This window comes from Pezoporus flaviventris, unplaced genomic scaffold, assembly GCF_033815535.1.
Source record: "Pezoporus flaviventris isolate CSIRO_AGI_PZ_B2104156 unplaced genomic scaffold, CSIRO_AGI_Pfla_v1 ptg000002l, whole genome shotgun sequence".
NCBI classification, from domain to species: Eukaryota; Metazoa; Chordata; class Aves; order Psittaciformes; family Psittacidae; genus Pezoporus; species Pezoporus flaviventris.
The window spans coordinates 52,661,674-52,675,249 of record NW_026892550.1 but is presented as its reverse complement, the minus strand read 5'-3'; the positions used below and the strand labels follow the sequence as shown (position 1 = coordinate 52,675,249).

At 42.0% G+C, this 13,576-nt stretch overlaps 1 protein-coding gene across 1 annotated transcript in view; it reads left to right on the top strand.

Moving 5' to 3' along the window:
- The window catches only part of ELOVL6 (ELOVL fatty acid elongase 6), a 77,884-nt gene extending 71,861 nt beyond the window's left edge, over positions 1–6,023 (top strand). Inside the window, exons 3-4 of the mRNA XM_061478614.1 lie at positions 1,416–1,567; positions 3,552–6,023. Of these exons, the coding sequence (XP_061334598.1) occupies positions 1,416–1,567; positions 3,552–3,976 (577 nt within the window). The 3' untranslated portion in view covers positions 3,977–6,023. The remainder of the gene's footprint in view (positions 1–1,415; positions 1,568–3,551) is intronic.
- Positions 6,024–13,576: the final 7,553 nt, after the last annotated feature.

The following is a 13,576-nucleotide window of genomic DNA, read 5'->3' as shown; positions in this document are numbered from 1 at the left end:
GGTATATCAGTGCCACAGATTTGGAAAGCTAATTACATTGTGCAAAAAAATATATAAATTTAAATCAACAGCTTTTATGCTTGGCAGGCTTACTTAAACCACGATCAACTCTGATCAAGTGCCATGAGAACTGCCACAGACTTACTTTTTGAGTCTGCCTTGATAATTCTAAACCACATTTTTAAAAGAATGCTGACTTCACAAGACAAGTAACAGATAATCTGTAACTTCCATGAACTGTTCCTTATTTCACACACTTTGCATAAGTGGTAGCTTGCATTGCCCATATGTGTCTACACATAAGTTTTAGGTGGCTTGATTTGCTTGCTGCTGTGTAATAGTCACAAAAGACACCAAGGCAGAGCAGGAAGCAGAGGATTCATGAGTAGGAAAAGGCCACAAAGAAGTTAAAGGGGAGATAAGATCAAGCAGGGTAGTGGCAAAGGGATGTATGATGTAGGCATAAAATAAGACATACTCAACCCCAAATGAGATTGGGTCTTTCTTTGCTCCATTTTTCTGAAAGCTGCTTGTTTCACCCAGTATTCATCAAATTCTGAAGGGCCAACAAGTGACAATGGTAGACAATAGGCAAGCATGACCTTGCTGTAAAACAGTGAGGCAATTCCCTCTGCAGAGCTCCTAGCTGCTGAGACAGAAGCCTTTGTTCCTTACATCAGCTGGATATCTTTTGTTATCTGAACCTATCTCCTCTTTGATTGCACTAATTAATACCATTGCAAATCTCTTGATGTTTCTCATTTACAGAACACTGTTACCTTACACCTCACTTTGGTGAGATGTGTGTGAATCTGCTGTTTACAACTCGATTCAGCTAGTCAATTCCTCTGTTAGCAGTGACCTGTTAAGAGATGAAGGTAGCACATGCACCAAACACCAGCCCTGACTGACACCCACCATCAAAATCTATGCACCCTACCTGGGTTTGTCTGTGCTCAGAGCTCCTGTGCGTGTAAAGAACACAAGGCAAGACAAGAGAAAATGCTGAGGAAATCAGAAGAGGGAATTGGTCCTGATTATCTTGATAACAGCTCTTTATCAACTCATTTCTTGTAGTCTCCCAGCTGTCAGCATTAAAACTCTGCATGCTGTTTTCAGCTGAAGTTGATGTCTCCCACCGCTCTGAAAAGTGAAGGATCATTCCTGTAGTAATGAAATGAAAAACACTGACATTACCATTCCAGACTTTCACCAGGGAATACAGCTGCAGTCCAGTTTACAAATCTGAGCTCTGAATAACTCCCTAGAAGCTAACAGAGTTGCTCCAGCATCAGGCTCTCTCAAACTTACTATTTCAGCACATTTCAGCCTTTTTCTCATAATGATTTCAAGTGATGGTGTGTAGATTTCAAATGTCCACTCAATTTTCTTCATTTTCTCTTTTCATTTTGAAGTATATTCGGTGCTGTTCGAACTGGTGCTTATATGCTGTACATTTTGATGACCAAAGGCCTGAAGCAGTCAGTGTGTGATCAGAGTTTTTACATTGGACCTGTCAGCAAATTCTGGGCATATGCATTTGTGCTAAGCAAAGCACCCGAACTGGGTAAGTACCCTCTCTCCCTTTCTCTCGCTATTCTTATTTAAAGCAGAAATGGCTGTGCAGGAAGCACAGGAAGGGTCTCAGTGTTGTCAAAATCTTGTCTTAGTCTTAGCAAAATTGAGCCAACAAAACCAGCCCCAAACTCTGCGTGTTTTAGTCTCTAGAGATTAAGCTTGACTGAAGTTAGAGCAATGTGCAGTTGAAAAAGCCTATTCCCAGCCAAGGAATAAATTACAGTGATTATACGTAACAGGGCAGTCAAGAGGTAGGAGCAATTTGGTCTGTACTTTTTCCTCAGCTACTTGCAGGCAGATCCAAGTAGCATAATTGGCAGTCACTAACCCCAGAAGTGAAGGGTGGGCAACAGCACCTGTGTCAGGAAGAAGCTTTGAGTTAGGTTCTGCCTCCGTTATGCAGCATTCATCCTTAAACACACATGGAGGCGTACAATTATGAACAGTAATGTGCTTCCTCCCTAAACACTGAAAGCTGTGGCTGTCTGCTCCCTCCAAATAGAAACCAATTTCCTTTAATATCCCTAGCTTTTCCAGTCTTGATTCTTATAAACTCCTGTCTCTCCAGCTTTTTTCTTTTTTTAAGAATACTTAGGATACACATGCCAAAGCCAACTTAATAGGAAGTCTGCATATGTTCTCATCTCATGGCTTATTAGCATCAGAAAGGATTGTTTTGGGAAGGAGGAGCCATCAATTTAGCTGGTCCCCAGCTTTCACTTTGGAGGATGCCCTTATGAAACCTCAAAGGGCTGTAGTACTCACTGTGTTCAGGTGTACAGCAAAAATAAGTCTTTACCTTTCAGCAGAGAATTTGATTCAGCAAATTACAAGGACAGCAATAAATGAGCATAAAATCTGGAGAGAGACAAGACGCTATTTGCCTTGCTGTGTCAGAATCTCTTGGTTTCATGCTGTTGAAATTACTGCAAAACCACAGAAATCTACTTGTTAAAACTGGAAAACATCAGCTAGAACTGCACAACACCAGTAAATTGAACATATGATTATTTATTAAAACATGAGTCAACATCTTGCAGCTAATGAAGTAAACAGTAGCATTACAGCTTATTACTGACCTTGTGCAGACAGTGCAGTTTTGGTTCCACCCATCACTAGAATTCATTACATGGATTTCCTGGACGGATATACGTAGAAATAAGTTTCCAGATTCAGATCTCAGGGAACTTTTTGGAAACACTGTGTCTACAACAGTAGAAAACAAGTAGCATATATATATATATATATATGCATATCTAATTGAGATGCTCAGTGCAATAATGAGAACCAGAAGGAAGGAAAAAGCAGGAATGAAGAATAAAGTTTACTTTTCTACAACAGCAGCATGATTTTGCAGAAAAGGATGTGCATTTCAACGTAAACCAAATTTCTTTCTAGAAGCATTTTTTCTGGTAATTACATACCTTTTGGTACTGTAGATTGCATATGAAATAGCTTTTTGCATAGTAGATCAAAAAGATCTACTGCATTTAACTAGGTTCAGTTTGCAGGTAGGCATTTGAATCTGAGGACTTCAGGTGCTGTGCTGCTTTCTGTTGAGCTACATTTCTCTTCTAGTCACACTATCTGATGGACAATCTCCCAGTCAGAATCAATACAAGTACATCCACCTGCCTCACCTCAGACTTCAACAGACGATGAAGCTACAAGTAAAGTGCTACCAAGTAAACCTATAGAGTTTTCAAATGGGTTATCCACACAGGAAAATGTGTATATTTTGGTTTTCTGAAGATTGCATAGAGATTAGGAGCCAAGCTAGCGCTCAGATAAGACAGATCTGAGGTCAGACAGATCTAATCTCAGATCTGGAGGTGAGGTGGTGGCTCCAAAATAGTGTGTACTCCAACATCAGCAAAAGGAAGAGAGCCCTGCGGTAATTACAGGATTGTTCGATATGTTTCTCATTTCCTTCCTTTTTTTTTTTTTCCTTTTTTTTTTGTGTTTTGTTACAGGTGACACAATATTCATTATTCTTAGGAAACAGAAGCTCATCTTCTTACACTGGTACCATCACATTACTGTGTTACTTTATTCTTGGTATTCCTACAAGGACATGGTGGCTGGCGGTGGCTGGTTCATGACCATGAACTATGGAGTACACGCTGTTATGTACTCTTACTATGCCTTGCGGGCTGCTGGCTTCAGAGTTTCACGCAAGTTTGCCATGTTCATCACCTTGTCGCAGATCACTCAGATGTTGATCGGTTGCGTGATCAATTACCTGGTCTTCTTCTGGATGCAGCATGGCCAGTGCCATTCCCACGTGCAGAACATCATCTTGTCCTCTCTCATGTACCTCAGCTACTTTGTGCTCTTCTGCCATTTTTTCTTTGAGGCCTATATTGGCAAAACCAGAAAAGAAAGGAAGGTTGACTAGTGGTAGAAACGAGAAGCCATAGCTCAGGGTCATCAAGAAAAACAAAATTATAAGAAAAGAAAATGGCACAAGGAAACACATATATGTATGGTGCAGCTAAATCTTGGCAGCTTAGGGAAAGTTAGCTTGGTTTAACCCAGTAAGTTTATGATCCTATCATGGTGAGAACTCACTGAATTCTACTCTATCTCAAAGGACTGCTGGTGAAAGACAACTTCCTTCTTGTACCTGCCTGCTCTAGAAAAGAAAGGAGAAAAGAAAGAAGAATAAAAAAAAAAAAAAAAAAAGAAAAAAGGGAAGAAAAGAAAGAAGAGAAAAGAAATGAGGGGAAAAAGGTTACATTAAATAAGCATTGTGTTTCCCCAGGGTGGAGGAAAGACTTACTTAAAAGAAAGTTTCTAAATCCTTTCTAATATTTTTTCAGCATTAAACTTGAACAAAGCAAAGCAGAGAGGTTACAAAAAGAAAAACAAATCTGCCTGTGATAACAGCGCAATTGCAGAATTAAAATATTTTCCATATAGGGTTGATACCTTTAGCCAAAATGAAACCCAAAAGGTTGTTTTCTGCATGGAAGGTGGCTGAAATCCACGCTGTGGTCATGTATGGAAAAGAGAAGAGATTGATTTCTCCACTATGTACTCTGCCAGGGGAGCAGATCTGGCATGCAGAGTTGCCTCCCTCAGAAGGCAGAAAGGAGCAGTACAAGAGTTTAATGTGAAAAGATGCACTGTTGCAATACGTATCTCAGAGAGTGCATTTTCCAAGTGCATTTTTCACTTAAAAGCAAGGAGTTTTTACAGCAGGATAAGTCATAGAGGGTTAAGTCAACCAATATTTGCTAAATTACCAGGGGCTAATGGCAGAGGGATGTTCAGGAAGGAGAGGGAGGCAACTGTCCTTGTGATTTTTAGAAATTACCTGTTAATTTCCATTTAACCCACAGCAACACTGAATTAAATGAGGGAAATCAGAAGAAATCCTAGTTAGCGGGAAGAGAGTGATGTATCTGCCCACTGTTTTCAGAACAATGCCCCGTGGTACAATACGGATTCTGTATTTTTGTGGACACAAGGATACCTGCCTGGGTGGGAAGAGGTGTCAGGACTGTGCGACATTGGGAAACACTGTGCTTCTGCATCTGCCTCCTGGGCAGTGCAAAGATGTTCAAAGTGCCCTCCTCTGGTCATGTGGAGATACTACTACAAAACATACTTGGAATAGGGTTTTCTTGAGATTTGTGTAGAGAAAAAAATAGTCTAAACAGAGTAATTTTGCTGCAACAGCTTAACTCTAAAGTCCAGAGAGAATTAGCCTTCGTTAAGTACATCTCTCTGTAGAATCTGTACTATAACATCAGACTGACCACTTTAGAAGATGCTCTTTCTTCTCTGAAGTCGGCTACAGATGTAAAGAGAAATGTATTTCACTCTGAACCTTAGAGAGTTAGTTGAGAACAGCCATATTTTCTGTCAAAGACAAGTAGATTGCATTATCTGTGAGATTCCAGTCCTTAAAAAGCCAAATAAAATGTGTAAAAGTTCCTAGTATTTCAAAGACACAAGTATGTAAACTTGATGTTAAATGTGTTAATGTAGTATTCTAAATTGTATCAGTTAGGTAGTTTAACTAAACAATTAGAAGAACTAGATCAACAAAATAGGGACTGCTGTTCTGCATAGAATATACACACACCTATAACTACACCCATATACACATTCTGTGAATTTTCAACAAGAAAAAAAAGCCCAGTGGCAGAGAATCACATTTCCTGGCTAATGCAAAAGATTGTCATTATCTTTCTTGCTTTAATTTGAGATTGTACAGTACAAAGATTTTTTTTTTATTATGATTTTTAGCTTTAATTGTGCTGTCATTCATGAAACAGAGCTGCTTTAGTATCCTGTTAAGAAATGACAAGGGCTTTTGGTGTCTCATTCTATACAAAAGAAAAACAAATAAAGCTACATTCCATGTTATGTGAATGGTCTAACAAATCAAAAAGCCTTTGCAGGCTAAAATCATAACTGTAACAAGCAGAAGATGAGTTTACATTTGTGTTATTTAAGTTATTGATGTGCTGACGTTATTTTATGGTACACAACAAATAGCAAAATGTGATATGCAGTAATGAAGCTATGATACTCATTAATAGGACTACTGTATATGTGGAAATATTAGACAAAACCTTAAATGTGCAAACCATTTTGTTATACAGCTTGGGAGTAGATAATTATAATGCTGAATAAGCCTTTTTCCTCATGCTTAATTTTGCCCTGGCTAAGAAGCAGCTTAAGACCAGTTGAGAGTGGAAAAGGCAAAATTAAAGTTGACTGCAATTAGATGAGAAGTGTTAGTAGAAGCTCACCATTGTGCCATTTAGACCCTCAGTCCTGTGTGTCTTAGGTCTCTTAAATAAAGCAAGAGGGGTTGGAAGTGTCCTGGCGTCTGGAGCTGAAGCTGGAGCAGAAATTTTGGACCCCGTGAAGTCAGTGGAGATTTTGCTCTGCTGTGAACAGAGCCGCTGTGTCTGACTGCCTTTACCTAAGCAGGAAGGAAGGAACCGAACACATCTCAGGCTAATTTGAAGCTTATGGCTAATGATTCAAAGCCCCCTAAACTTTATCAATATGAAGTAACACCACAGCAAGTCAACACCACTTGCTCCCAAGTTTAACACAGGCAGAAAACAGGGTGGGTTGCAAACAACCTGCCACATTTAGTACATTCTTTTCCTGAGTTACATAAAGGAAAAAACACACCTGTGCATGCTGGATGGCAATTCTGGCAATGCTGATACTGACTTCAGCAGAGCAGGGATTTCACCACTCTTACCCCATCCTTCCAAAGCCCTTGCAGACACCATTGCGAGGTTCCCAGTGCCCGCTCCATCACATGCCGAGCACCCCACCAGCCAGGGCCAGGCAGGCAATGGCCACCTTCCTTTTTGCAGCTCCTGCACAGAATCCAGCTGGATTGACCTCCTCAAGACGCATTGCAGGTGTACCCCTGGCATGCAGGCACTGAATTCAGTGGATGTCCTGGCAGGTGACTAGGCTGCAGGCAGGCATATGTATAGGGAAGGGGCAGCAAGGTCAAGCACGCAAGGGACAGTGGTAAATTAGGGTACATTTATTGTCACACTGGAAATTGGCTGTCACACTGCCATTTGCTTCAGCAGATGATGTGTCACACATGCATTTACACAGGTCCTATAGCCCCAGTATAGCACTCTGAGCTTTTACACTGGAGTGGTACCTGGCATTAAAGAACTTGAAGATAAGACAAAAATCAACTTACACTGCTTTTCTCACTTCTTTTTTCTTCCTGAAATGTGCACACATGATATTTAGACATTGCATTTAACCCACTCACACATACTTAAATACTGGGACAGTCAACCCTAATGTAATGACACCTCAACAATAACCCAGCTGTTCCAACCTACGAGCTAATTGCGTCCTATTTATTTCCCCTGCTTGGAGGTCACACTTTCAAATTTTTCTGCCCACTACCAGAACCCCTTTTTTCCTATATTATTTTAAATAAAACTGTAATTCTGTTGCATTCACACACATGGGGGAATTCAAACTTTATGTAAATTACCAAGCATTATGGGACTTGTGACAGCCATTACAGATGCTGGAAATGCTGTTATGGGATTCACTACTGAAGTCAGAAGAGTTACACTAGTGATAAGGTCAGTCTGCCGGGGTCAAAGTGTTTTTTATATTTTGATGCATTAATCCAGCGTACTGAAATAAAACCAGAACGGTTGGTATGGATTTACACTTAGGCAGCTGTGAACAGAATTTGGCTCTTCCTAAACATTACTGCTGTGTAGCGGACACTCCAAGGAAACTATATTCAGCTATTTAAGTGAAAGAACAAAAACTTGGGTAATTCTGAGCCTCTTTAAATTGTGCCTGTGACAAGAAGGAAACCTCTTATGCTTACAGAACTTCTGTAACTTGGAGTCAGAAATGATGTATGTCTGGGCTCACTGATAACACTCAACTAAGAGCAGCTGGCTCCAAAAGAGACCTCTCATGAGAATCTCACAGTAAACTAATACAAGCTTTTACTTACAAGATAAGGGCCAAAGTGTGCAAGAGGAATCATTCGAAAAAGCCAGGCTGGGTAGTAGGAATAAAGTATTGAGCACAAGCTGCAGGAGAGGCAAGGAGGGAGAAGCCCCATTCCAAATCCTAGGTGAAGGTATTTCCAGGCTGAGCGCTCACTCCTTCACAAGATGAGGAAAGGCAAGGCAGGAGGAAGGTGGGCTCCACAGTTGCAGGTGCCCAGAACAGGCTGGCTGGTGGAGTACGGCTTGCAGGAAGGGGTCCCTCCTGCAGAAGTGAAACAGCAGCCTTTGTAAGCAGTGCCAGATACAATATATTAGTGCAGTAATATCTCTAGTAGTTGTAGTCTATCCTGTATTTCAGAACCAGTAACAGGAGTATAATTTGTTTATATACAAATCATAAATACATACTTTAAATGATAAAAATGGCCTTGATCAAAGAAGAAATCAAAACAAATTGCAGACCATTCCATTCATAAGTTCAGGACTTGGTCCAATGCCTGCTCAAAGCGAGATTGTTGGTGAGATGCCTAGTGACTTCAGCAAGCTTTGCTTCAGCCTGCTGCAGCCTAGTTGCAGAGGGTGATGCGAGACCTAAATCCCCTTGTTTATTTAGTGGTGACATGAACCACTTGGGGCATCACTCAGGCCCTGACTGGGATCTTTAATCATATTTTCTAGCCTAGCATCGGTGAGCCCTCTGAAAGGGAAGATTTACAACTCAGAATTGTCGGTTGGTTTCTACTGTTTTATTTCAGTATATTTTCCATTCCATGTATTTTATGAGAAGCAAGCTAAAGGACAAGTCCTCATCCTGCTATCGTAAAGGTCCTGTTGCAGTCAGGGCAACTACGAGCGGGCACAGAAACCTTTTGCTTACAGGCATAAAGGCAGGATCAGTGCCTTGTTACAGACTTAATTTCTAGCAGAGCAAATACTACAGGGTAGGATTTGATTTCTGAAATTAAACCAAGTGTACCAACACAAATAAGATCTGCACAAGAACTCGAGAGCTGAGGGGAACCAGGGCCCTTCCCAGCACATCATAAAGCTCAATGAAATGCTGCATGAAGTGGGGTTAGAGCATATTCCCCAATGGGTATAAAATAATACTCCCTTGAAAGAGTGACCTTTCTGAGAAGTCTCACTTGTGTCCAGTCCTGGAAAGCTTCAAGCAGGCCTGTCTGCTGGAAAAAAAACAGCTCTTATTGACTTACCTGCTTTCTCAAAAGAGCCACTACGTGCTTGAGGCTTTTGGGAGCCTTAAAGCTCAAGCTAGATTTATATTCAGAATTAAAAGCAACCTTAAATATGTGTACAATAACTAGGAGAGAATAGTATGAGAAATATCTTTATTTTACCATTTTCAAATGGCTATTTCACTACATAAAAGGAAGTTTTTATTTTTATTTTTTTGGGGTATGTTGATATTCCAAAATAAAATTTTAACTTTTGGTTCAAAATAAAACCTGTCTCTGTGTTTTACTAATCTGTAACATCCATTTTGTTCTCTATACTGACACCAAGTCCAGCTGTTGAAAAAGCGAAGTGGTTCTCCAGCTATGAGACTACAGTGTGTCTTTCACTTCCCGGCAAATCTCTGTTTATCATTTGTGTACCACATTTAGAAACATATGTTTTTTGCTTGGTATGTATGTTTACACATGCATCTGTATGATACATACAGATAATCAGTGTTTGAATGTCCTGTTTCTACACCTAGGAAATCCTAATGTCTGCATCTCTGATAAGAAACTAAGTCCCCATCTATCATGATATGTTCTGAGCAGGGGGACTGTGCAAGCACAGCAGCATTTGCCAGCGAGCCCAGCCAACACTGTCACATGCCTCCTGATGGCACTGTCTGCTTTTCAGCGCTTCTGCACCAGCCTTTTTCTGAACAGTCATTTGTCCTTTGTTCCCTGAGCACCACTTTTAGCCATCCCCCTGCCTGCAGCGCAACTTGTGCAGGAAAGCACCCATGCTGAATGGTGGGCACAGGACAGCCACCCCACTCTGCACAGCAAGAGCATTTTGTGGCTTGTTTTCCTCTTAATATTTTGTAGTCAAAAGCAGTCTATAAAGGAAAACAAAAGCTTTGTTATCCTGTATACACAAGTCAATAAGGTGACTTACATCTATCGCAGAACTAACCAAAAACTGAGGCAGGACCCAAAGTGTAAATATTTGGGCTGCAGCATATCCCAGCCGAAACCCCACCACTCCCCTTCCCCATGGAAAGGTTTCCAGCCCCGAAACAGGTTTCTGAGCAAAGGCAGCATGAGCTGGAGGTAGAGGGAGGAGGGTAAAGCAGAGTGAGAAGCCCAGGATGGGCATGCATGGGGCTGTGAGAGACCCTGGTGATCTACCTGAGGAATGGTTTGGGAACTAGCCCACAGAGCAGCCTGGAAGTGAAGCAGCAAGAAGAGAGAACTGGACATGTGGACAGGGATGTGCTGCCTATTATCTTCAGTATTATCAGAGGGAGTGTGGAAGAGCCAATGTAGCAAAGCAGAGGGGAATTTCCAAGGTAGGCAGCAGCTCTGCTGTTGGGAAGAACTCTTACCAATAACTAGGGAGAGAAAAAATAGGACTTTTTCAGACTTCTGTTTTTTTTTTTCTTGGCTCCACTGCCTACCTATCTATGCGTCTGACAGCTACCTGTGACCAGGTTGGGTTACAGCTGTATTTGAGGTAGGAGCAGAGATTAAGCCTGTAAATCCTTCTTTCATTAAGGTTCTGTGGAAAACAGAGGGGTACAGCTTTTGTCGATGTACTACACACTCTGCCAGTACCTTTGTCAAGGCTGTGGGTAGGGAGGGTCATTCCACCCAAGCAGAAATGAGCTCTCCTTTCTAGTTTCCTCTGTCAAGATGCCATGACTTGCAGTGACCCTGTGCTGAAAGTCCCCACCAGAATTGGTCATCGTGACATCCCAACAAATGTGGGCTGCCACTTACCCAGAAAGATGATATTGGAATAAAAGAAATTGCATCATGCTTGTCCTTTAGCACTGTGTGGTCAGGCAGGTATCTCACCACATGACTCTAGCAGTGCTCTGTTAGTTGCCGTCCTGGCAAGAAGAAATGCTTTCTGGCCCAGAGCAGATGAATGGCCAGGCATGAATGACAGAAGCTGACCTCATGCAATAGCCCAGCCACAGAGCAGGGGACATGAGGCTGTAGCTGCCGCTTTCCTGCCTGCTTGTCATGGAGCACAGCACAGCCTTACCTTCAGCTATACTTTGCCCCTCATGCATAGTGTTTGCCTCAAAGACAAAGCTGAAGTGTTTCACAAAACTGACTGTCCATGCAAGCAAACACAGATTTCACAGTAATGCTGGGCTTAGCCAAGGAGTTTCTTCAGGCTTTGCCATATCACTTAATGTGAAAATGCTGAATAAACATTCTTTGCCCATCCTTCTCCAAGCAGCTTCATGCCCTCTGTGCTCACTCAAAGTGATGTGCCCACAAAATCCCTTCTCTGGATTTGCCACCTTCTAGCCCTTTGGAGGCCTAAGGGCATGGTAGGGAGCAAACCCTTGCAGCTGCTCTATCACCAGCTCAGCAGAGAAGGCTTAAAAGAAATTACTTATGTCTTTCACAGAAAAGGAGTAGGCTGCATTGCTTAATTACTGATCCAGGGAAGACAGGTGAAGCCAGATGAACTCTGCTGGGCAAGGGCTCTGTCTTGCCTTTCACCTACACTGCTCTTCAGCTTTCCTCCCTGCTCTACACAATGAGCCTAAAGACAGCCCCAGGCCCTGCTGCTTCGAGGACCATGCCAAGCTTAGCTCCATGGCTTTGGTCAACAGATTTGTCCTTGTTCCTGAGCTGCCCTGGGCTGGCTGCAAAGGAGGACTTTTCCATCCATTTGTAAGAGCACTGGCTTCAGTCCTCATCCAGCTATCGCCAGCTGCAGTTCCCTAAATTACATTTGCAGTTCATTGCCTGAATCCTTTCTGCCACTGAGTTCACTGTAATTCTTCATGCCCCAGCAATGCACCCAGTGCACCAACCCATAGAGCAGACGATGAAGAAAATTGCACTAAGCTTCTCCACGTCTTATTTTGCACCTCTAATAGGAATGAGATTTCAGAGCATGGTGTCACCTTTTCAGATCATGCTTAGGGATGCTAATGCAACAATTCACCATTAGTAGAAATACTGTGTTTCCATGCAAAATTATTAGAGAAGTACCAGCACTTAACTGTGTCAGCTGCAGCTGGTGCAAATTTAGTTTTACCTGTTAAAAATGAGCCACGTGGCTTCTTGTGTATTTTACATCTTACTCATTTAAGCATAGAACTAGTACCAGATGAAGTTATAATAAAGCTAACAGTAACAAAAAATATCAATTTTGGAATGTGTTATATAGGATAGTTTATTTTTGCTAAAAAAAACCTTTAAAGGTCACACATAAAGGATTTTTTGGGTCAGTATTTTTATTAGGCCAGTACAATGCTGGCACTTACTTACACCCAAATGGTGGCACTGGAACTGCTGAGGGCGTTTAAATCCTTTTTTCCAAGTATTCATTAGACAGACAGCTAAATACAGTTAAGAAAGACTCTGCTGTCCTCCTCTCCTGCTTTCTCACTAAAGCTTTCCTTTTAACATGGCTATATCTATACAAGATAAACAGAGCACATGCAGGCTGATGGCCATTCAGGGTATCTGTAATAGGTAAGGTCAAAGCTGTTTGGGGGAGTGCTGTTTGCTTGGGAACATTTATTTTGTTGTGTAACAGAGGCTAGGTATAGGGACATAAAAGCAGTTCAGGCCTGTTATCACTTAATAGGGTTATGCATCTTATGAATGCAACTCTGTGCCATTTCAGAGTTTAATTCACAGCTACTGATCCCTGAAGAGTTTTAGGCTGGAAGGACATTACATCACTTGAAGCATAACTCATAAAATTGTTTCTTCAGGTAGAGCTTTTGCAAGCCCCAAGTAAACATCACCTCACCTGCCCCACATCTGGCAACCATCATGATGCAAGGATGGAACCTGGAGCCACACACAAAAGCTAGAGAGAGTGTGTCTGCAGGAGATGTGCTGGGTCTGCCCCCCCAGCTGTGAGAAATACCCATCCCAGGGGGTCTCTGCCCCTGTCTGTGGCCAGCAGCTCCCCATAGTGGGGCACTCAGTTGCTCCCAGGGAGCCTGGAGAAGACCTAGCCATTCTTGGCCATTGGACTGACCATGAGGTGTGCTCCAGGGGTGCTGTTGGTGGGAATTCTGCCCCTGGGCTGACTCCATGCATTTTTTAGGTTGGCAGGAGAGGACCTTGACCTACCCATGCAGAGTGACTGGAGCTGTTAGATGCAACTCGAGTGTGTGGCTGCTGATGCTGAGGATAGCACAGATAGTCTTATTCTTCACAGGGCTTATTTAAAACAGAAAAGGAGGCAACTTGGCTTCTCAGAAACACCTGCTGGTTTTAGCTGATGGGCATTCAAAAGAAAACTGGGAAAACTACAATGACTCAGTCTAAGGTCTTGGTTCAAGCTGAGCT